This window comes from Melospiza melodia, chromosome 8, assembly GCF_035770615.1.
Source record: "Melospiza melodia melodia isolate bMelMel2 chromosome 8, bMelMel2.pri, whole genome shotgun sequence".
In the NCBI taxonomy this organism is placed as follows: Eukaryota; Metazoa; Chordata; class Aves; order Passeriformes; family Passerellidae; genus Melospiza; species Melospiza melodia.
Genome location: NC_086201.1, coordinates 12341928 through 12364842, shown reverse-complemented (window position 1 = coordinate 12364842; position 22915 = coordinate 12341928). Strand labels below are relative to the sequence as shown.

The window sequence follows — 22915 nt, the reverse complement described above, 5'->3', positions numbered from 1 at the left end:
AGGAATGACTCAACACATGTAGCAGCAGGAAGAGCTGTCAGGGAAAGCTTCAGTGTCTCGTCAGCTCTCTGTAGGTTCCCGTGAGCGAGGCAGGTTTGAATGCCCCGGGTCAGGAGAGGTCAGCAGGAGCTCAGTGTGTGCTGCAGAGCTTTGCCTGGAACTTGGCTGGGGAGGGAATGAAGCTTCATTAGTGCTCCTCCTGGCAGGGAGAATTGCTTGTTAACGTTGACTCCATTAGCAGTAATTCTGTCCTGCCCTTCTCTGGCTATAGCTATATAAGCAAGATGAAAACATGGGCATGCAGTGCTGCCTTTGTTGCTTTAGTGGAGTTTGTTGTTCAGGCTATTGCAGATCTGCTTTGCCAAAGCTTCTATTGATTTCCCATTTTGCTCAATAATATGTGAGGCTTCAGTGTCCAAACTGGTGATTGGCTCACAAGCCATTAACCTCACTCTTCACTGAAAACAGTGGATAGAAGATGAATTCTGCTTGGTGTGCCTTAATCAAGATGTCCTTTAAGTACCAGGAAATATTTCTACTAAAGCTTTATACCAAAAAAATCCAAATAAAATGGAAGTGCAGCTGTATATTTGTGAAGAGATGCTCAAGAAAAGCATGTGAAGCATATCCATTTAATATATAAATTTAACTTGTAATTTATTGCATTTATTAATCAGTTAAGAAATTTGCTTCATCTGTTTTTTTATTTCAATATGCATTTTAAGTATTTGAAATATTTGAGATCTCCAAAGTCTGGAGAATGTCTAAGTTTTAACTTCTTGAGGTTAATATCTTTTAAACAAAGCTTCTTGCCTTTTTGGTCAGTTAAAGCATCTCTAGATGTTTTTGTAGGGATTGAGCACATGGACTAATCTTTGCTTGTCAGTTCACACATGTTTTTCCCTTATATTCTTACAAACTAGTTATATGTGTTTTATATATCTATATATATATATGTATAGCTTTCTACTGTTATATAGCTTGTAAATAATTGGATTTCTCTGTGAATATTTGTAAATGTTCGTAGATAATCCACTTTCTGGAGACTACACAGTAAGGAGAAGTCATGTTGTATGTAATAAAGTGATATATTTTGGCTTTAATTTCTTAGTTGAAGTTGTTACTGTGAAATAAATATTTAATATTTAGTGCTTTTCATATGTAATATTGATGTTTGTAATGAATGGGTATAGCCCAGCTTTTGAATCAGAACTACACAAAGAAGACCAGGTGATTATTATAATAGTAATAATGTAGGGTTTAAATTTATAAGAAAGCAGGAATGATGTTTAAATTTGCCACTCAGTGACACTTTTAATAAAATATTTAAAAGGCAGTGGAGACAAATTCTACAGCAGGTTTTATGTTCTGTTACAGGGATTTTTATTCTGAAAGTTTAAGCTTTTGCTAATATCCTGCCACCTTGATAAATCTTGTTTGGCACCCCAGTGCAATCTCTAGTTCAGTGAAGCTTTTTAGCAGGTGTGATTTGCCACTTGATGTACATGTCTTACTTTTGTCAAATTTTCTAAAACCTCTGAGTTAAATGTGAAGGAACTAAACTGAATGAACAAAAGATTCATTCTGACACCTTAACAAAATATTTGGGGTTTGTTGGAGAAACAAAGGAAGCAATTTGGAGGGAAATTTGTATTTTCTGTCTTGTTGGAGTTCAAAGTCATGGTGTTTCTGGTGCTCCTGTTTGGTGGGATGTAGTTTGTGTTTTAAAATGTTTGGCTGTTCTTTTTGTTATATCAGTCTCCTTCCTGACTTGAAAGAGTGGGCATGAAAAAGCTAGATGAATTTATAAAACAAGCTTTTTTCACATCATAATTTAAAGAACACTTTGGAAGCTCAAGGGAAGTTAATTGAGAGGTGTTTGACATAAAAGAGTGCTCAACTTTAGTAATAACAATGTAACTCCAAAATACTAAAAATAATGGATAAAAATAATGAATATAAATGAAAACACAGCAGTATCAAATACTCAGAATATATTAGGTCTACCTAGAGTACAGATCACTCTTATGAGGGTACCTCCATACACAGATGCAAACTGCAACTTGTGGTTGCTGTATAAAGCAGGAAAAATGTGAAATTTGTAGCCTTTTAGTGAAATATCAGGTATAACTTCATAGCCTGTAAGTCATTTAATTTGCCAAGTTGTATTAGTTTACTAAGCAAAGTTTCATTTCTTTCCTATTAGAGTTAAGGAAACAGCATGCAAAATGTCAAGTGTTAGTTTTATACTAACTGAAAGCAAATTATATCAAATTGATGAAAAATGATGGAATAATTTTAATTTTAATTGTAGTGTTTTTTGTTTGCTTTTTAAATAAGGTACCAGTACTTTTTGCAAATTAAGCAGGACATTCTTACTGGAAGGTAAGACATTTTTCTTGTGTTAAGCATTTAATGCAAATCTGGTCAAGAAAAAGTTCATAATGGGAGATTTTACCTGCAAAAATGAAAACATATTAAGAATAAATCACTGTCTATGAGTTTATAATAATTACCTGTCAAATTTGTTCATAGACTATAAAACCTAGAGTTTTCAAAACCAAATGTCATATGAAATATGTAATTTTATTTATTTATCATTTTAAAAACAAAACAGATTGCCCTGTCCTTATAATACTGCTGCTCTTCTGGCTTCCTATGCTGTTCAATGTAAGTATAATTAATGTTGTGTACTTGTTAGTACTGAAATATATAAAAAGTCTTATTGATTAGTTTCTAAAGAATGTACTTTGTATAGTATTATACTGTGGTGTTTGTGGGCATGGTGCTAATTTTCTCATGATTAAGGGCATTGATTGGTTGTCCTCCCCCAGTATGTTTTGCTGAATTGGATATGGAAAAAATACTTAAAGCCATGCTGTTAGAAAACCCCAAATCAATACTCTTATAATTTCTGTGCATTCTGAGGCATGGAATTGTGGCCTTGAGAATGATACTAAAAAGTATTTCTTAAGACACTAGAACATTTTTAACATTCTATACAGTGAACCTCCAAATAGGTGTGGAAAATGAAGTTCTGGTCTTATCTGGCCAAAAAGTTCAATACCTGTCTTCACAGTTTTAAGCCACCCAGTGAGTAGATGAGTCTTGAAAACTGAGATTTAGTTTTCCTCCTCACTCAGTTTTTCTTCATAAGCTGAAATGAAGCAATCCCAATATATTTATTCACATTCATGTGTTTTTCTACTCTTGAAGATACTTACATGTGCCTTAGTATTTTATACACTTTGTACATATCAGAGAAACAGTGTCCATGTTATTACTTTCATAAAATATATATTGTAATGGTAATGTCATGTTTTATGCATGGTTTTGCTCAGTGGTCACCTTTTTGTAGGTCAATCAATAGAACAGTTTCTTTTAAACAAAACTCCCACACTTCAGCTGCCTGAAAAATGTACTGCAAATGCTGTCATACCATAGGAATTAGTCTTAGAAGAGATGAAGTATTTGATAACAGGAACTGTGGAAACCTGATAACATTTTTTTGGGAAATACTGTAGAAGTGGTGGGTATGCACACTGCATTGTATTTACATTTATCCATGACATCCTGCTGCTACTAAGTTTGCCAGTGTGCAGAGCTCTATCTAATGACTCCTGTACCTGCTTAGTAATAAACTTCCTGGATTCTTTATAAATACATGTAAATAGCAGATTTACTCTTGGATTTCAGCAAGGAGTGCATTCTGTTATGAAACCTGGTCCAATTTTCTAGTTTCTAAATTATTTGTGGTGATGCAAGTGACCTTCCCTTCCTTTCCTCATCCTCCTGCTCAATAAATGCCTTCATCTGCCTTGTCAGTGCTGCTAGGCCTGCCCAGGACCCCAGATCATGATATATTATTTTTATCTCTCCTCTTTTCATTTTATGTTTCTTATCTATCACTGTCGATCTGCTACATGGATTGCAGATACTTAGAGCTGAATTTTTTTCTACTGTGGTTAGAAAGCTTCAAAGAATTTAAGCAAATGTTGTTTATATGCTGTTTTCTGACAAATGTGATTGTAATCTATTTCTTATAATTTTAGGAAAGTGTTACAAGTTATGTAAACACACGTTTTAGTAGTTTCAAGTAAAACAGTTTCAATGTAGGTGTATGTATGTGTACTTTGTTTCATACATACAAATGAATGTACAAAAAATATTTTTCAAATGCTTCTGAATGTATTTTGGTGCAGAATGAGTAGCTGGACTTTGCAGATCTTCATAACGAAATAGCAGTTGTAGTGTTAAAAGAAAAAATAGTGTAATCACATGAAAACAAGCAAAAGTAAAATAGTAAGAGAAAATTGAATGCTTTCCTATATATATATATATCCTACTTAGTGCTAGCTGTAATGACAGCATTTATGGATTAATTTGTCTGTTAAAAATTAAACACTTTATGAACTTCCTTCATAAGTGCATAATCAAAGCTCTCTCCAAATAATCTCGATAATATTCTCTGAGAATGTGACTGTTTATTCAAAAGGGAAAATGGGAGTCCAAATGTCTTCTCTATTTTTCTTTGCTGTGGATCATAAATTATGTGGGAGCAGACTCATGTGAATTTGGGGGCATTGCACAATGCCAAATACATCAGTGATAAACAATAACCTCTCTTTTTAATATTTTAGCCGAGCTGGGAGACTACAACCATTCAGAAAACTTGCCAGGCTACCTCTCAGAATATTCTTTCATCCCTAGCCAGCCTCAAGACTTTGAAAAAGAAATAGCAAAATTACATCAGCAGCACATGTAAGGATTTACATCAGAAGATACTGACTTTGTCAAATCCTGACTGCTGATGCTGTGCTATTATACAAAACAAAATAGTGGTTTTTCTTAAAGGTTTTGGGGTGGGTGGGTTGTTGGGTTTTTTTGGTTGGTTGGTTGGTTTTGGTTGTTTCTTTTAAGATAATGTGATTTTTTTCTTTTTATAGACTAAATACCTGTATAGTAAATACCATTGATGGTCTATACAAAATATGAATATCTAAATTAGTGAAATAATGAACATATTAAGTTAAAGGTTCTCTGAAAACAGTATTTGTGCATATTATGTTGTATATTAACTTGGGCAGATACATTTTCTTTAAGATTTTTTTTTCAGTCTTTGGGATTGTTCTGAGCATAAGGGCTTTGTTGTCATGATGCTCTTTCCAGTAAAAGAGTTGCTTTAGAAGTAACAAAGTCCTTTTCTTCAATATCTGCTCTTTCCTGTACACGAGTCTCTGACCTTTCAAAAAGAGGAAAAGGCAATGAAGCAATGGAAAATATTTTTTTTCAGTATGTAACATTGTGGTACTTTCCAGTGATGGTTCCTTCCTATTTTAGAACTTAAGTGCCTTTTGTTAGTTAAATGTAACAAAATGTAAGCCATATTTATAAAACATTTGCTTGATCAGGTCATTTTTGCTTTCAAAAGTACAGAATGTTGCATTAATTTCAGATAAAGGCTTAAAAATTTTTCTTAGCTATGTTAAAGACATTTGAATGAGTTGATGGTAGTTTAAATTACCAATTGCAAATACAGAACTGTAAAACTAATTTCCAGATTCTGGGGCTCCACAAACATTTAAATGATGAAGTATATTAAAATAAAATATGTTGTGAGCTCTTGTCAAGACTTCTGTACTTTTGGAAACATAAATACTTTTCTGTTAAAATTTTTGAATTACAGTCTGTTTATCATAAGAAAGGAAATTCAGATTTCAGGGTGGGGATAGAAGTAGTAAAATGAATGCAGATTTTCTGTCTGCACTCACCTGGGGAGCCTGATGTGGGAGGTCGTGTCAGAACATTTCTGATTTAGCTGCTTTCTTTCAGAGGGTTGTCTCCTGCAGAAGCAGAGTTCAATTATCTCAATACAGCACGTACCTTAGAACTTTATGGAGTTGAATTGCACTATGCAAGGGTAAGTTTGGATGAACTAGTGTTGCAATGTAAAAATGTATTCCTCTGAGATTTATGGGAAAATACACTTTTCTTTTTGTGAGCCTTCCTGGCTTTTGCTTACAAGAGAAAATAAGAGAAAAAAATATTATACTGTTAGGTGCCTTACTGGGATTTACTGATTGAATATCCACTGTTTCACTATAGAGAGGGCATTTCTTTGCTCCTATTTGTGCTTAGTTTATCTGTGTGTTAATCAAGTTGAGCTTTGTTGCCTTGAATGCCATATTGAGAGTTCCATAGCAGGTGCTTGATTAGAGTGCAAACATATTTCGAGAAAAAAGTGCTACTTAAATATGCTTGCAATATTGTTTGTTTTAGAATCTTTCTTCTCTGTGTTCTGAGATTGCAGTTTCCTTTCAGGTAGGAATTAAAGTTGCTGGTTGCTGGTAGCAAATGCCAAACCAGTCTATTAGTGCTGCTATTCTTAATAAACCAGAATGCCCTTGTATTTATTTCATCAAAGTAGGTGAAAGACAGAAGATCTAACTTTAGAAATTAAAATTTGTGGTAGCTTATAAGGAACTCAGAGCAAACATTCAGGTTTGTCCTAAAGAGGAGGGAATAATTTAATTTCTTATTTGTCTTATTAAAACACATTTCCTTTCACATTATTTTGTGTATTTAGACAGAGATGAGAATGAATATATATGAGGTTTGAAAAGATATTTATAATGTTCTTCAAATAATTTTCTTTATTTTAAAGGATCAGAGTAACAATGAAATCATGATTGGAGTGATGTCAGGTGGAATACTAATTTTTAAGAACCGTGTACGAATTAACACCTTTCAGTGGTAAGGACAGCTGTTTAATGTTTTTATTTGCTATTTCAAGATATTTTTACCACTCTTAAAAAGACTGAAGTTTATGTTGTTTTATATCACGTTGAAATTATTTATGTCACGTGCCATGGGGAATTTTGTGTGGGGTGGGAAGGGATTTGTCCTGGTCTGCATGTTGTGCTGTTAAACAACTTTGAAACTCTAATGAAACTGTAATGAATTTCAATACTCTTTTTCTTCAGGAGTTTGCCAGCATACTTTAACTATATAGCCAGGGCCAGTGTGGTGGGCTAGCTTACAGTCTTTAAAGAGACAGGTGAATTGAAAAATATTAACTAGATATTGACTGCTTTTACCTGTTTTGTGACCTTTAAATTAATTGTACTGTGTGCTTGAAATTTAATGTAGTTGTGATACTTGTGAATAACTGAGGTGGAGCATTTAGGATGTTGTCATCTCTTCATTTATAAATAACCATTTTCATTATATTATCCAAAAAGTGCATTTACTGCAGTAAATCTTTTAATCTCTAAATTCTTTAGAAGTACTCTATAACCTCTGTGGTGCTCTGCAGAAGTTATGTCACCTTTCTGGAAATGCCTTTCTTAGTTCCTGCAGAAGTAACCTTCCCTTGGTTTCCCTTGCTGGTTTGGAGCTCACTTTGACAGCCTTATTACTTGTGTTGCTGAGTTGCTATAGCTGCATTCTGAGTGGGTGAAGTCAGTCATATAAGATTATCATAAAAGATATTAGTTCACCAGGCACAAAAGCTGTTAGTTCAGGAGAAATTATCAGAACTGTTCATTTGCTACTGATTTTGCATTTTTGTTTGCTGCTGATGTGTGTTTGATCTTTTCTGCAACCCAGTGAATTTCTGAGATATTCTGGTCTTCTGTGCTAGGCTTAGTCTCAAAGTTTATTGTAGGAAGTTATATATTTTGTGGTTTATCAAGCTGAGAAACAGTGTCATTGGTTGAATTTTAGTTGATTTTTGCAGAGAAAGAAAAAATGAAGCTATATCAAAGTGTTATCTGCAGCCAGTACAACTGAATGTGGTGAACATTTTACCTGTATGCCTTTGAAGAAAAGTAAGACTGAGACAATTACAAAGCATTTAAATTTCCAATCTTCGTGGTTATTGGCTAAATTAAAACTGGAACTTGCAATGATAAACCTGAAACTACTGTACCAGTCAGTCAGACCTGCCCTTATAGTAGTAACACATTCCAGGAAAGAAATCCTTCATGTGGTGAGAGTTTAGAGATGTTGGAGCTATTTCTGGGCCAAGGCTGCTTTACAAATGGAATGCTGTAATAATCAGGAAGGTTTTATTTCAGTCTGATTTTACTGCTGTTATTTTTGGGAAAACAGCAATAGTAGAACTAGGTTCTGTAAATCACACTGGTAAATTACTGAGTACGTACAATCTAAGTCATAATTAAGCTGCATGTCACTAATGGAAGTTGGAGGTTTCTCTGAGCTCTGCTTCATATTGTTTGCATGCCAGGGATGCTGATCTAAATTCTCTTAGTGTGTTTTTTTTTTTGTGTGTGTAATTACCTAAACAGTTCTTCTTTGTATTCAACCATATCAGCTGACACCAGGGATATTAATTTCTTGCTGTGAAAACTATAGTTCCAACATAATTGGTCTTTACCAAAAAAAAAAAAAAACAAACCACCCTTCCCCATTTCACCCTGTGAGAGGCTTTCTTTTGCTAGGAGTAATAATCTGAAATACCAATTTCCACAATATAGCTCAATAATAGACATATTACTCTTTCTTTCTATCCATAATCATGCTGCTGCTGTTGTGCCACTAGTACTGATACTACTTCTTTTTGCTACCACTTACTCTTGCTCCTTGCTCCTATGCAGTGGAGCTATGTAGTGCTTTATAGGTATAGTAGATATTTGGATAGCTGTTTTTTAGTACTCCTGAGTTTTGAGACAAGTGAGAGGATAGAAGTGCATGTACATGGGAGGAAATATTTAACTGTATTGCTTAGAGAAGACTCAAGTAAAATGTCTTTGCCCTATCACTCTCAAATTTGATATTGTATCTAAATTGCTTTTGATGAACCTTTTGATCATGGGGAGAAATTAAACAGGAGGAAGACAAGTGTGGAATAGAGGAAAACAAAGGACACTGCCTTTTATCCATGTGTCCTAACTTGATCTTCCTGTATTGTATATAATTCTTCCTTTCCCTAAACTTTGCTACCAGGCACTGAGACCTGGGAATCCAAGGAGATTGAAGACCAAAGGAGCAGACCATGGAGTAGGTCAGCCTTTCCTGTGTTACTAGACCACCTGTTCAGCAGTTGGAAACGTGCTTTCCTTAGCCTGTTGTTTGTGGTTCTATCTCTGGAAAGCTTTGATGCCTTTTGCATCCAGTGCCAGTTGCAATTGCAGTTGTGCTGTGGATCTCCTGGTTTTACCCCTCAATGATTAGGTGGTACTGTGTTCTTCCTTGGTCTTCTGATCCTGCTTACACATCTTGTGCACTTCTTCTTGTTTTTGAGCCAAATCAGCAGTTCTGAGTGCATCTTGGCTGGCCTCTTTTCATGCTTGCATATTTTCTAGCGCATCAGGATTGTTCTGGATTGAGAAGATTGTCCTTTAAAACTGACTGCCTGTTCCTGTGACCAAAGGCAGCTTCTGTGGGATTTTGCCCACCAGAGCTCTGAACAAACTGGAGTTCCCTCTCCTGAACCCATGGTTTAGTCTTGTGCATCCTTCCCCTTCCTTTCAGATCTTTAGCTTCACCATCTCCCAGCTGCTGGAGGCCTTTTTGTCTTTGGCTACTAAATCTGGACAATCCTTTCTTGTTTGTGAGTTGGGCTGCCAGGAGCATCTTCTCTGGGTGACTGGTTCAGAACCTGTGTCCAAGAGGTCTTGCTCAAGAAATTTGCTGGATTGCTCATGTCCTGCCTTATCGCCTCCCAAGGGTTGGGGTGGCAAAGCCTTTGTGAGAACCAGGGCTTGGTATCAGGAGATTCCTTCCACATGTTCGAGGACAATCTACATTTTAGACTAGGATTTCAAATTTCTCTTCATTAAAAAAGATATATTTTATTATTTAGGATGTCTGAGGTGACTGTAGATGGGAAATCATACCAGGAAAATAATATTGATGCCTGCCTGTTCTTATGCTTTTCTTTTTCTATCCAGCATTGCCAACAGTCAGAGAGAGGAAGCATAGACAGGATGCCTTTTCCTTGGGCTCAGTATGGATATGCTCATTCAGTGCCTAGCAGGAGATTAGCACTGCATAGGAACTCTCTCATCTGCTGTATTTTTTTTGAAATAGCTGGGAATCAGCTTTGCTGAGTCATTTCTTTGTATTTGAATGGTGGCTCTTTTGAGTTGAGTTAGACCTTATTGGCTAATGTTACAGCTTTGAGTCTGTTCCAAATGGTTTCAGGCTTAAAAGTCAGCTGACCTCACTCTGTAAGCCTAAATTATAGGATGACATTAAAACCCTGTATGTATTAATCTCCTTGAGTTTGTAAATTACCAAGGGTAGTAATTTCTTTAGCAGAAGAGGAAACCCCAAAGAGTGAGAGATAGTTTTTATAAATGGAATAATTGCTAACTAAATCTGTGTATGTGTATGCAAAGTGTATGGGGCTTAATTTTTAGAAAAGGTATATATTAAAATGTTCTTTTAATTGCCCTGTACACCAAAGTGTTAGAAAAATTAGTAATAACACACTTGTTGATTAGCTGCAGCCTAAATAGTCTAATTTTTTTTTCTGTTTTTCCCACAGTCAGACTGTTAATCACTAGTGTATATCCTATCCAGCAAACATATGACCCATCCTACATTATCCTTAAGCAGGTTTTTGTCACAGGAGGTTCTAAGAAGATTGGTGCATTGCCAGGGGAATAATGTGATTTCAGTAGATAAGATATAACTCACCTTTAAGTGTCAAATCCTTGAGAAACTAGCTCAAATAGGAAGAATCTGTTAAGAATTAAAAAAAAAAACCCAACTAACAAATAGGACAGTTTTTGCTGCTGCTTTTTTTTTTAAAATGTTTTTATTGTTAACTGTTAAACTAATGGCAGGGCTGGGAAAGTAAAAAGAAACGGGAAAATATGTAAATAACCATAATTTAAACACTAATATTCATGGAGTGTCTTTATGTTACTGCAGATAAAGACTCCCACAAATGAGGACATCCCACATAGGTTCCTGCTCTGAATAATCCCCTGGAGAAAAATGTCTTTATTTGATTTAGTTAAGAAGATAATTTCTATATATAGATATCCAACTTAGGTGTCTGTCAATGTTTTGCTTCTCATCCTTCCTGGTCTAAAGGGGTTTTTATTCAGCAAGTGATAAATATGCAAGTAGTAATTCCAGTCAGTTTGCAGTATTTTATCAGTTGTTCATTTTTCAAGTAAAAAAAGTTACTATGTTTTTCTTTTTACAGTTTGAACCTCACTTTATTACTTGACCAAAGTGATACTCCTGTATATTTAATAAAATATATTGACTATCCTCATATTACATTTCTTTGAAGAAGTATGTCATTAGATTGTGATGAAAATACAGCTAGTCTTTTCCCATTTTGTGTAGCTACTATCAGAGTGACCATCCAAAACAGTCTGCAATTAGTGTCAGTATTTTATATGTTTATAAATAACCTGGAAGGTGAACATGTCTGTAGGCAGATTTTTCCCTTTCATGTGTTATTTAAATGTTTTTTCCTCCTAATAAAGTGATCATTTTTTTTAGGGTTGTGAGTCCTATCTCTGTGCTTACATCTTATCCTAACTATTTTACTAAAACAAGTTCTGGTAATATTTAAAGACATGTAAGAACATAGAGAAAGAATGTTTTTCAGGGATCAGGTGAAGTTCAAAGGATTTTTTTCATATTCTAAGGGATAATGAAAGCAGCCTGAGAAAAGAGAACATCTGCCTGGAATGACCTGAGGATAGAAAAGCTCTTTGGGCTTTGGAATGGGGAAAAGATACCAAAATTAGCAACTGCCTTGGGTTTGGGATGTAAACAAGTGAATTTGGTGGATAACATAAAGACACAGCTCACAAATTTCAAATTATACAGACTATTTTATATAATCTTTGATACCTTATATTTTTGTCCATGGAAGGGAAATATGTTCTCTCTAGAAAGTATATTTTCAGTAGGTGTATTTAAGCCTCTAACCATAATTCAGGATATGAAATGTTTTAATATTGTGGTTTTGTTTTTCATTTAGGTTGAAGATTGTAAAAATTTCTTTTAAGTGCAAGCAGTTTTTTATTCAACTTAGGAAAGAACTGGTGAGTACTGTCTTACATTTGATCTGAAAGCAATGACATTTCTTCTACTGCCTGTCTGCATTATACTACTGATACTATGCTGATTATTTGTTTTTTCTGCAATTAAAAGTCCAGTTTCACCAACATTCTGGCTCTTTTATGTTTCAAATAGACCATTACAATGCTTTATAAGTTTTCTTTTTCATTTGATTTGCCTTATATTTTAGATACTTCTAGTTTTACATTTGTATGCAGGAAATGTAACTTGTTTGTGTAAGATAAATGTGGAAAAGGTTGAAAGTAAATCAATATTATATTTAAATTTCATGAAAAACCAGACTCAACGTAAAGGTAGTGCTTAGTGCTGCTTCAGTTGTATATATGCTTGTAAATTAATGTTTGATAAACATGTTGATTTGTATTATTCAGATTTGGTAATACATGATGACTTTATTACTTATATTTAAACAGAGGAGATAAGAATTCCTTTGTAGTTTTAAATTACATGTAGTATATTTTTATGCCTACTTCTGAATTTCTTGTGAGAAGGGTTGGAGCTGAATGTTTCACTGCTTGAGTTGTGTGTTTGCTACCCCATGAAGCAGCACAGGACCACTGAGCATTTAATTCAGCACGAAATTGATTGTTCTGTGCCCCTGAGAGATGAGCTTCCATCACAGACACAGCACTGGGGAAAGATGGAGGAATTTATTAAAAATATGAGTATGTGATTAACCTGTCAGATTATTGCAATTCTTACATCTGAAAGGCTTTACTGTGAGGACTGTGAGACACTGGAGCAGGTTGTGGATGCCCTGGCACTGTTCAAGGCCAGGTTGAACGACCTGGTCTGGTGGGAGGTGGGTTGGGATTGGATGATCTTTAAGATCTCTTCCAACCCTTAATGTTCTATGAGTCTGTGATTTGAAGACCTAAAATGGAGAGTTACAGACTAGATATAAAAGATAGGCAGAAATGCACCTTGAGTACTGTAAGGCTGTTCCAGGTTTCCAGACAATGTGGTTAAAGAAGAGAAACACCTGTTCTGTCAGGTGAGGCCCATGTCTGGTGACTGCTAGTAGTGCTGAGTATCAACAGGTGCATCTTAAAAGCAGATCCTTCACAATCATGAAGTGAGCAGGTCTGTCAATATGAGCAGACATCATGCAACATGAGCAGAAAAGTAGTGATACAAAAAAGGTGGAGGAGGAATGTTTTATTGGGGTGACACAGCATTTTTGTAAAACCCCACTGGAGCTACAGGTCTCTTCTCAAAGGCAGGCTGAGGTCAAATTTTGTCATGATACCAGTGTGTGTAACTGCCTTTACAGTTGCAGGAAAGTTGTATTTGCATGTGAGGTGACAATTTGGGGTTTTTTGGAATTCAGAAATTATGGACTGCAATTATTATGGACTTAGTTGTTTCCTAAATTAGAACTTGATGAAAAGGCTGTGGTAGCAGAGTTCAGGACCCTGAAGATTAAGATACCTAGATATAAAATAGGATTGGTACTGTGTACTTGAGTATTTCCTCTATTTTCTGCAGAAAAGAAACCTGCTTATAATAAAGGTAATACCAAGATAGCTTTCTCATCTTAGTTCTCTCTTGCTTTTTAATACTCCACATATTATTTCTTGCATGAGAATGTAGTTTATATAATTAATGTAATTTCTCATCTGAGACATCTTATCCAAGCCGACAAATGAAAAAGTCTTGTAGTGTTTTTCTTTAAACTCTGTATATCAGATGAAAACTGGTGGCAAGAACTTTATTTTCATTTATTCCAAATCATGAATATTTTAAGATCAAAGCTCAAATTTGGCTTCCAAAGAAGTCATACTTAAACTAATTTTTTAATCACAGCTAATATTAAAATTATTGTTTCCAGAGTTACTTTCCCTGGCTAGATTAATAGGATAAGATTCATCTCACCTATATTCAGCTTCAGTTAGGTTAAAAGAACATATTCTCTGATTCATGATACTTGGCTCACCAAAGCTCATCATTACATTTCTTCTATAATAATCACATGCAAAGGCTGAAACATCTTGCCTGAACAGGAAGGATGTTTTAGGATGGATTAAGTTGTTCTCTGGTGGTATATTTTTCCTTTTGCTTTTGTTTTCTCTCCCATTAACAATAAAGGGAGCCTAAATGACTCTCTTTAGGCAGCAGAAACTAGGTGAAGTGACTCAGTGATTGCACATTTGGTATGTAAAATATCTCTGGTCTAGTGCTTTGAGTGCATATTTTAAATCACCTATTTACGATATGGCAGGGGAAATACATTCATGGTATGCTGATGATGTGTTTCAAACGGGTGTGTAAATATATAACAAATTGTACATCTGAGAAACTGCATTTATTTGAATGCAGAGCTGAGATGCTGTAGAACATTAAGTTAGTGGACTTGGGAAAGGAATTTTCCACTGGTTTTATTTTTTCCCAACTGCGTTACATACACTTTTATATGATTCTAAAAAGATATTTTTCAAATACTGCTAATAAGTGTTGAGAGCTTTTAATTGCAACTGTCCTCAAAAGTGCAAGTGCCTTATCTCATAATCGCCTATTAAATTTGTTTGCTGACTTGGCATAGCTTAAAGGCAGCAACATAAGTAAAGAATTATTTGCCTACTTTCATTAGATTATATCAGTGTTTAAATAAATCACTTAAATGAAGGGAGATGAAGCAGTTGAATGTCACAGTCATTTTCCAGTGCTAGTATAATACAATCTTGAGTGGAAGCTGGTGGAATATTCTGACGATCATATGGCTGAAGCATATTTCCACTGGAGTAGGTTTTTTCCCCATTGTTTTTTTATGATTTTGTGGGGGAAAACTATGTTATATGTGGAACTTCTTCATCCAGCATTAGAAGCCTCTTGAGCCATTACTTCAATAGCATTTTTTTCCATCGTACCTTACTTTCTTCTCCCTGCTCTATGTGCTGCTTCCCTTACATGCTTTGAAGCTGCTTAAGAATAATTCAATAGTTTCGTTTTTCTAGATGTTTCCCTAAACTTCTCTGGTTGTATTTAGTTGCACCCTTGGCTGCAGTAATATCAATAGCCAGCATCAAGCTCTTAATGCCATCCAGCATGTTTTTGTGATATTGACTCTTTGACAGCCAAAGAAGCTGTTCAACATTTTCTTTTGCTCTTCAAGAAGGCAAATGTCCATTGAAAAATTACCTGAGTCAGGAACTAAACAATATTATAGGTTTATGGCCATAACTGAAACCTTGTTTCAGTGAGTGGCCAAAATAATTGATTTTATTTTTTCTAATTATAGGTTATGTATATGAAGTTTGTGCTTTGAATTTTGTTTGACTTTTTTTGACTGACTTTTAGAAATAACTTGGTCTGAAATCACAAGGTGGTGCATGGGCTTATCTGCCCAAGTACATACTAGATCTTAAGTAGCACTAGCATTCATTAGATGCCTACCTGATTGCTGCCTAATTTATAAAGCACAACTCTGTGTCTCTAAGATAGGGTAGGGAATTTCTGCTATTTTTTCCCCTGGGATTTTTCCTTGGTTAGCCAAAGTAAGAGAGTAAAATTTTCAACCCAGTTTCTTTCCTGAGCAGCCAGAGATTGGAGCAGTGCTCTGGAGTCACTGTTTCAAAGCAGGCAAAGGTGGGTTTGAATGAATGGCCCCACTCAAGGTGCTGATTCAAAGTACTGAGCTGTTGTGTGTGAGAGGAGCACCAACATCCAGGCTGCTTTTTTGTTGAGTTTGCGTTTTTAGTAATAGGAATCACAAAGATGACTTGGACTTCACTCTCTCCTACCTCTGTTTGTCTTACTGTAGTTTTGTGCTGGGGCCCAGATCTTCATTACCAGTTTTGCATCCCAGCTGCTTCACTCTTCCTCTCCATGGCAAGCAGACTGTTTTCCTCTCTTTAATAAAAACCACAGACATAATTAGTAAGATAATAATTTTGGAGCAGAATCCTGCTGTGAGTCTCTGACACTGTCTAACACAGCAGACATAACTCCCTGAAATGCCTGCATGTCATTATCAGACCATAGAGCATGCTGCATCTTGCTGGAGCCTTGTGCTGTAAAGGCATTCCTTGGGCTGCAGGGCTGCAGTAGAACTGTCCTGTTACTTTATGTGTTTTCAGCTGAACTACCGTGGATATTGCAAATGTCAGCCTGGGGTCCTGTGCTGAGCCCACATTGGTTCAAGCCTGCTGTTTCCAAGGAATACAGGGGCAGCCTTTCTCTAAATCCAGCAGTAGAACCAGACCCTGCACCCCAGAATCATCAGCTAAGATGAAATTCAAGTGCCCAAGTTACACTGGAATATAACAAAACCTTCAGGGGTGAATAGGGGAGGGATGAGTGCACTTAGGAGCCAATATCATATATTATTCTTTATCCTAAACAATGTTTCCTAGCTGTAATTGAGATGAAGGGTAGGGTTTGAGAATCAGTTCTCCCCGCACTGCAATGAAAGCTTTACAAGCTGTGAATAGAACTATTGTTAAGGTACCTTTAAAGCTCTAGCACACCAAGTTCCTGTGAAAGTGCTGTCTTGCATTACAATTAAGTTGATCTTGCTGCAGCTCCTTCTCATCCTGCCATACCAGCTCCTCCTTCATGCTTCATGTCTGATCTACTGATCAGATGGTGGAATGAGATTCAGATCAGCTCGTTTCTGGAATACAAACTAGGGGAAACAGCAGGTTATGTTTTTTTTCCCCAACCCATAATTATAATACTTTGAATGACATTAAATGCATGATCACCAGCTCATGTAACTTGTCAGATTTTCTTTTCCAACTGTTTAAAAGGCTGACAGAACATGAAAATTTGCTACATCACGATTACTTGTTGATAGAATCTAAAATTTTAGCTGTTTCATCCTTTACTGGATCCAGGTGAAGGCAGTCCATAATTATACATAGTTGCTCTCTTGCAGAATAGTAATCTACCTTGTTTATATTGTTTGACCTTTAGGTTGTTGATAAAGCCTTTTATAACTGCATAGGTAATGGGCTTAATTTCTGTTATCTTATTTCTGATTTCTGATTTTTAAATCGTTCTGTTCTCATGTCTAGAAAATACGGGGAACAGTTGGCAATGCTTGGAAATTAAAAACAGATATAAGTAATCTTTGCAATTGAATTAAAATATCAGGATTTAGTTTCTTGAATATAATTTCTTAAATTTCATCAATAAGGAGTTAGAATTTGCTGTTTGTTTTAAATCTATTTTATTTTACTCCAAAGTTGTCCAGTGGCTGAAAATAGTGTCATTCTTATTCCTGAATACAACACTGGGGGAAGAATTGCAGGTCTCTGTGCCTTGGTTTCTCAGCAGATCTGAAGATGAGCAGACCAACAAAAGCTTAATTTGGAAAAGGACTTTACTGCTAAGTTTAATCAGTTAAGGTGTGCAAAGTGTTGGGGAGAATTTAGTACTGTGAAGAGAAAGAAAAATGCTGCTGATATTTCTGGACCTACAGAGGTTGTTATCAAGCTCTCTCAACAGGCAGAACAGCTTGGCTTGCTTTGCCATTTTGCTTTTTGCATTTCCCAGGAATCTAGTCAATCATTTAGAAGTAGAAACTGTCATTTATTCTTGAGATCAATACCTGTTCCCAATCTTCAACTGCCATGTGTTCATGACAATTACTCATTTTAGCTGTAGTTTTGAACAGAGAGGCACATTGTCTTTGAGCTCCCAAATCATGGAATTCTTTCCATGTTGTTTGGGTCATACCTTTTAGACTTGTTTCTATATAACTAAACAGACTGTTAACCTTTGAGCAGGCTGTTTTTAAAACAAAAATAACTCAGAGGAACAAAAAAAATTCTTTATAGAAATTGTAAAGGCATTTCAAAAGGGTTTGTTACATATAAAGTTAATAGAAAATTAAAGTCCTACTTCAAAAAAGCATTATTTAAAAAAAATACCCCAAAGCCAACAATATTTCTTACTTTCAAAAAGAACTTTAAATAATTCTTACGTGAAATACATTTTTCTCATTTTTTAGCATGAATCTAGGGAAACATTACTGGGATTCAACATGGTGAATTACAGAGCATGTAAGAATTTGTGGAAAGCTTGTGTGGAGCATCACACGTTCTTCCGTTTGGACAGACCCCTCCCGCCTCAGAAGAACTTTTTTGCACATTATTTCACTTTGGGTTCCAAGTTCCGGTACTGGTAAGTGCTGATTTAAAATATATGGAAGAAAATATGAGTAGTGAGCTCGGGGAATGATCTAGTATCTATATTCAGATGTAATTCAAGTAGGTTTTAAATCCTGCAACTGTTCCCCTTCCCTGCTGGCCTGAGTTTCAAATTTTTTAAGATAGCTTGAAAATACAATTATTACATTATTAGTGGTCATTGTTGCACTAGTGCTCTGAGATTGTCTCCCAGGCAGCATTTCTTGGCCTGTTTTCCTGCTGGGTTATGTTTATCTTAAAAATGTTGTCTCAAAATTTCAAAGTCTTTGACCTGGTCTTTTTGAAAACTGTTGAGTCTCAGGTACTGCATGCAGCAATAGCAACAAAACAGACCTAAATAAATACCAAATAGAAATCACTGAAAAGAAGCTTGTACAAGTAAAGCTCACTTATCTACATGTATACAAATAGGAATTAGGTGAAAACAAAGGACATACATGTTCCGTATCAAACCCAGAACTTTAGAAAATGAGGAGGAAATTAAATCCATAACCTTTAAGGATGAACTTAAAATTACAGGCAAAAAGCTTGGAGGTGCACAGAATGAATGTGGAGTAACTATAATCCCTGTAATGCTGGAGTGGGTGGTTTTGGGTTTTGCTGGTTTATACTTTTTATTTAAAAGAAAAAATTTCTGTTCAGTGACTGAATTAACTGTCTCTGCAAGTAATGCAGAATGCCAGTGGTTTAAATCATGCCTGAAACAGAGAATAACAGAGCTGCTACTAATCATCCATCTAGAATGGCAGTAGTGTCTGTGACGTACAAAGGGACAGGATGAAAAGCTAGAAAACAGAATAACAGGCTATTTCTGTCCCACTTGTGAATCGCATAAATGTATAAAGAGGAAAGTAATTCAGTGGCTAACTGTTTATAGCATCTGTTTTTGACCAGCATTCACAGTACCCATTTGAGAAACAGCACTCTATGATCTGAGCATTCAGACTTGACTCAATGTTGCTGTAGAGAATTTCAGGAAGCTTTTTCATTTCTGTAAAGATTTTGAATCTGAATCATTGTGGTTACTATTACAGCTCTTTGATGATGACATCCAACTTAAGTTAACATAAGATGAAAAGGAAAACTGCATGAAAACGAGGAAGGTCATTAAAGTTGCTGGAACAGCAAAAAGGCTGGAATTTCTGCAAGTGGTTTGAGAGCTTGTTGAGAGGCAGTGTAACAGGAATAACATGGCCCACAAAGAGAGGTTGAGGGCTCTAGGCTTGTTTAATCTGGTGAAGAGGAAGCAAAGGGGGAATTCAGCAGCAATCCTAAAGCTACTTCAAGGGTGATGTCAGTACTGATGGACCCAAGGTGCTGGTAAGAGGCAGGTGAGATTTCACCATGAAAATCCTGGATGGACATGAGGCAAAGTGTTTGGTTTTTTTTAGAGCTGTGTTGCCAGAACAAGTTACCTGGACTGGCTGTGGGTTCTTTGTTAGAGGAGGCTTTCAAAAGTCAGCTAGACAAAGCCATGGCCAGAGATGACCTGGTGTCAGCAGGAGATTGGACTAGAGACTTCTAGCCAACATCTGTATGATCAAAAGGAGTCAGTAAAATACAGAACTAACAGGTCTAGACAGAATTATCTCCACTTTTGAAAGAAATTGAGGATATGAAATTTTTGAACTATTGAATTGTTACATAATCTATTTCCAGTGGTCTAAAATACTTCTATGCATCAAATGTTAAAGAATATTTAGGATTTTTTTTTAAATAGAGCTTCCAAGAGGGACGTAGAAGATGGTTAGTGAGCAAAGGTGACTTCTTTACACTGCCATTGGGTTTTTCAAAGTGGTTCTTACAGTATTCCTCACCAAATACTTGTGAAAAAACATGAGGAGTTTTACTGTGTATTAGCATCTCTTTTAACCAGATGGGAAACAAGTAGGTTCCTTTTTCACACTGGAGGGAATTTACTACTGCAGTGATGCAGAGTTTTGTAGTAAAATCTGAAATCAACAGTAGGTTTTGGTGGTGTTTCACAATGAGGGGTAAATGGGCAATAAAATAGTAGATCAAGTTCAGTGCTGAAAAAAGAGCAGGAGCATTCTCTGAAAACCTTAAATCAGTTATTAGTAGCAGTTATAGAAGGACAAATAGAATGATAGAATTATTTGAAAGGAATATAGGCAAATACAGCCAGCTTACTGCTTGTTGGAGTTTAAAATGTGTAACCCCAGCAATTTTGCTGGCAGCAGGTATGGAAAGAGAAATTTCCTGGGTTTGCAGCATGGCAGAGGTTGGAGGGCAGCTCTGGACACTGTTGAGTGCAATGCCCTGTTCTAACAGGGTCCACTGTAGCATGTTGCCTAGGAGCATATCCAGCCAGGTTTTGAATGTCTCCAGGAAGGAAAACTGCACCATCTCTGAGCAACCTGGTTCAGTGTTAAACTATCTTAAAGTAAAAACTTTCTTTTGTCTTGGTGGGTGATGAGGCTGTTGTTTTGTAGCCCTGTCCTTGCTGCCTGCCCTGATTAAGATGTCTCATATCTCTGGACTCCCTTAAGAAGCATCTGGCTGTAGTTTTTACTTTCCCTTTGTGGCATTTGGTCCTCCTGAGCCTTCTCTTCCTGAGGCTGAGCAGTCCCAGCTCCCTCAGCCTTTCCCCATCCCTCAGATGCTGCAGAGCCTCAGTTGTGTTTGTGGCCCTTTGCTTGACTTGTGGAGCTCTGGAACTCCACCAGGCATTCCAGATGTGCTCTCACCTGTGCTGGGCAAACCTGCTCTCCAGCCAGTTGGCACTCAGCCTGTGCAAGGGGCTATTCCTCCTCAGCTGCAAGTCTTTGCATTTCCCTTCACTGAATTTCATGAGATTGCAGCTGACCTGTTTCTCAGGTCTTCACACATCCACTCATTCTGTAATATGAAGGTGGAAATAGCTGATTCTTTGCTTTCATTATGTAAATATCCCTGTAGGAGGCTCTGTGCTTGTTCTGAAGTTATTAATGGAGAAGTGGCTACAAGAGTGAGTGTTGCTGGTATCTTGTCACCAATTCTTAAGTGCTGATAGATACTCAAAAATGATATTTTTTTCTAGAAGAGAAATGATGAAATATTATTAAGAATCTTTGATTTGACACAAGACATCTGGTCTTGTATGAAAAGTCAGCAAGTTCCAAGATCTAAACTTAGTTTTGACAAGTTGCATAGAAGAATACAATCCTGATGTGCTAATCATGTAACTTTTTTGTCTTTTTTTACTAAACTAAGTAGCAACTAAGTTACTAGCAATTCAGTGAATAGTTTAGGAAGAGCATGGAAGAGATGCTGTAAATGTTTAACAGTGGCTATAACAGGAACTATTATTATGTGTTACCCAGAGATCCAAGCAGAAATTTCTTATTGCTTTGGTTAAAAAAAGCAAACAAAACGGAAAGCTTTTGTTACATCTAAAATTATTTGGAAAGAAGACCTACATTTCTACCAAATGCTTTCTGAGGTTATGCTGTACTGAAGCTAGGGCAATTGCTTGAGCGTGACTGAAAACAGAATTTAGGCATTTTGTTGAGATGGTTCAATTTTTAAAAAGAAATTGTTATTTAATCATGTTGGATTTAGTGGCTTGATTTTGTTTTGCTTTCCAGTGGGAGAACAGAGGTGCAATCTGTGCAGTATGGTAAAGAAAGAGCAAATAAAGACAGGGTATTTGCAAGGTAAGTAGTTTACATTCCTTAATATTTCCCCCATTTATGTATTTTAAACACTTAGGGTAGCCTTCAGTCTGCATAGTTTGTTGTTACCTGTATTACTCTCTGTGCTGTTTTTATTACAAAGAATGATCTCCTGCTGTTTAAAGAACCCATTAAAATACTGAGTTAATGGGTATTTTTGTCTGTAATAATATCTTGCAACTGTACACGTGTATTTCCTTTAGAAATAAGTGCAGTGAGTCTTACTTGTGAGAGCAGCTTTACCACTGTAGTCTCTGTGAGGTATTTTACTATGAAAAGTGAGCTGCTTCTGAAGGTATTTGGTCACAGAGTGGCTGGCTAATCAGGAATATATTACTTAATTTTCTTCCAGGCTCCTGAGCAGTTTTGTGATGTCAATAAAAGATTTGAAACATAAATTTAGTTGTTTCTTCAGAAATTATGATGCTGTTTTCCATAGTAAAGCACCTGCTACATCCACCTGGCAGTTTGCTCTGATCATGAATAGAATCCTTGTGGGGAGAGAGGGCAGCCCTGTCCTTTTTTTCTGCTTCTACTTTTACCAAGATCTGAGATGTCTTTTTGCCCCTTAAGGAACTCCGGAGTTGAAATTCACACTTGAAAACTTCTAGTAGTAAATCCAGCAAAGTGCTGCCATTTTCCAAGTGCCTGCAGACACTGTTCCTAAGAGCATTGGTGAATTCTGCCTTGATTTCCTTCCCTGTCTCCACCCCTTCTTTCCCTTTTCTGTGCATTAGAATCTACTTTGGGTTTTAGCTCAGCCCACCAAAGATAGATAGCTGCATACTAGGTTTGGGGGGCAGAAATGCTGGTTCAACAAATAGATTTTATAAAACCATTTTTTCTGTGTAAAACTCTTTTTTACTCCATTTAATTTGCTTTGGAAATGTGAGTTAATTTAGATTTTTACTTGGAGCAACTTTTTTTAGTACTCAGGAGACTCAGCACTGTGACAGGTGAGCTTTGCTTCACTGAATGACAGTTGTGAATCAGTTAAAAACTGTTTTTCTTGGT

General features: G+C 36.1%; 1 protein-coding gene across 2 annotated transcripts in view; it reads left to right on the top strand.

Moving 5' to 3' along the window:
* The window catches only part of PTPN4 (protein tyrosine phosphatase non-receptor type 4), a 109400-nt gene that overhangs the window by 49600 nt on the left and 36885 nt on the right, over nucleotides 1-22915 (top strand). For both annotated transcript variants that reach the window (XR_010028540.1, XM_063161812.1), the window contains exons 6-13: nucleotides 2341-2385; nucleotides 2618-2670; nucleotides 4641-4761; nucleotides 5833-5920; nucleotides 6665-6753; nucleotides 11975-12038; nucleotides 18029-18201; nucleotides 21815-21883. Coding sequence is in view for 1 of the 2 variants with exons in the window: in XM_063161812.1 (XP_063017882.1) it covers nucleotides 2341-2385; nucleotides 2618-2670; nucleotides 4641-4761; nucleotides 5833-5920; nucleotides 6665-6753; nucleotides 11975-12038; nucleotides 18029-18201; nucleotides 21815-21883 (702 nt within the window). In the remaining variant the exon portion in view is untranslated. The remainder of the gene's footprint in view (nucleotides 1-2340; nucleotides 2386-2617; nucleotides 2671-4640; nucleotides 4762-5832; nucleotides 5921-6664; nucleotides 6754-11974; nucleotides 12039-18028; nucleotides 18202-21814; nucleotides 21884-22915) is intronic.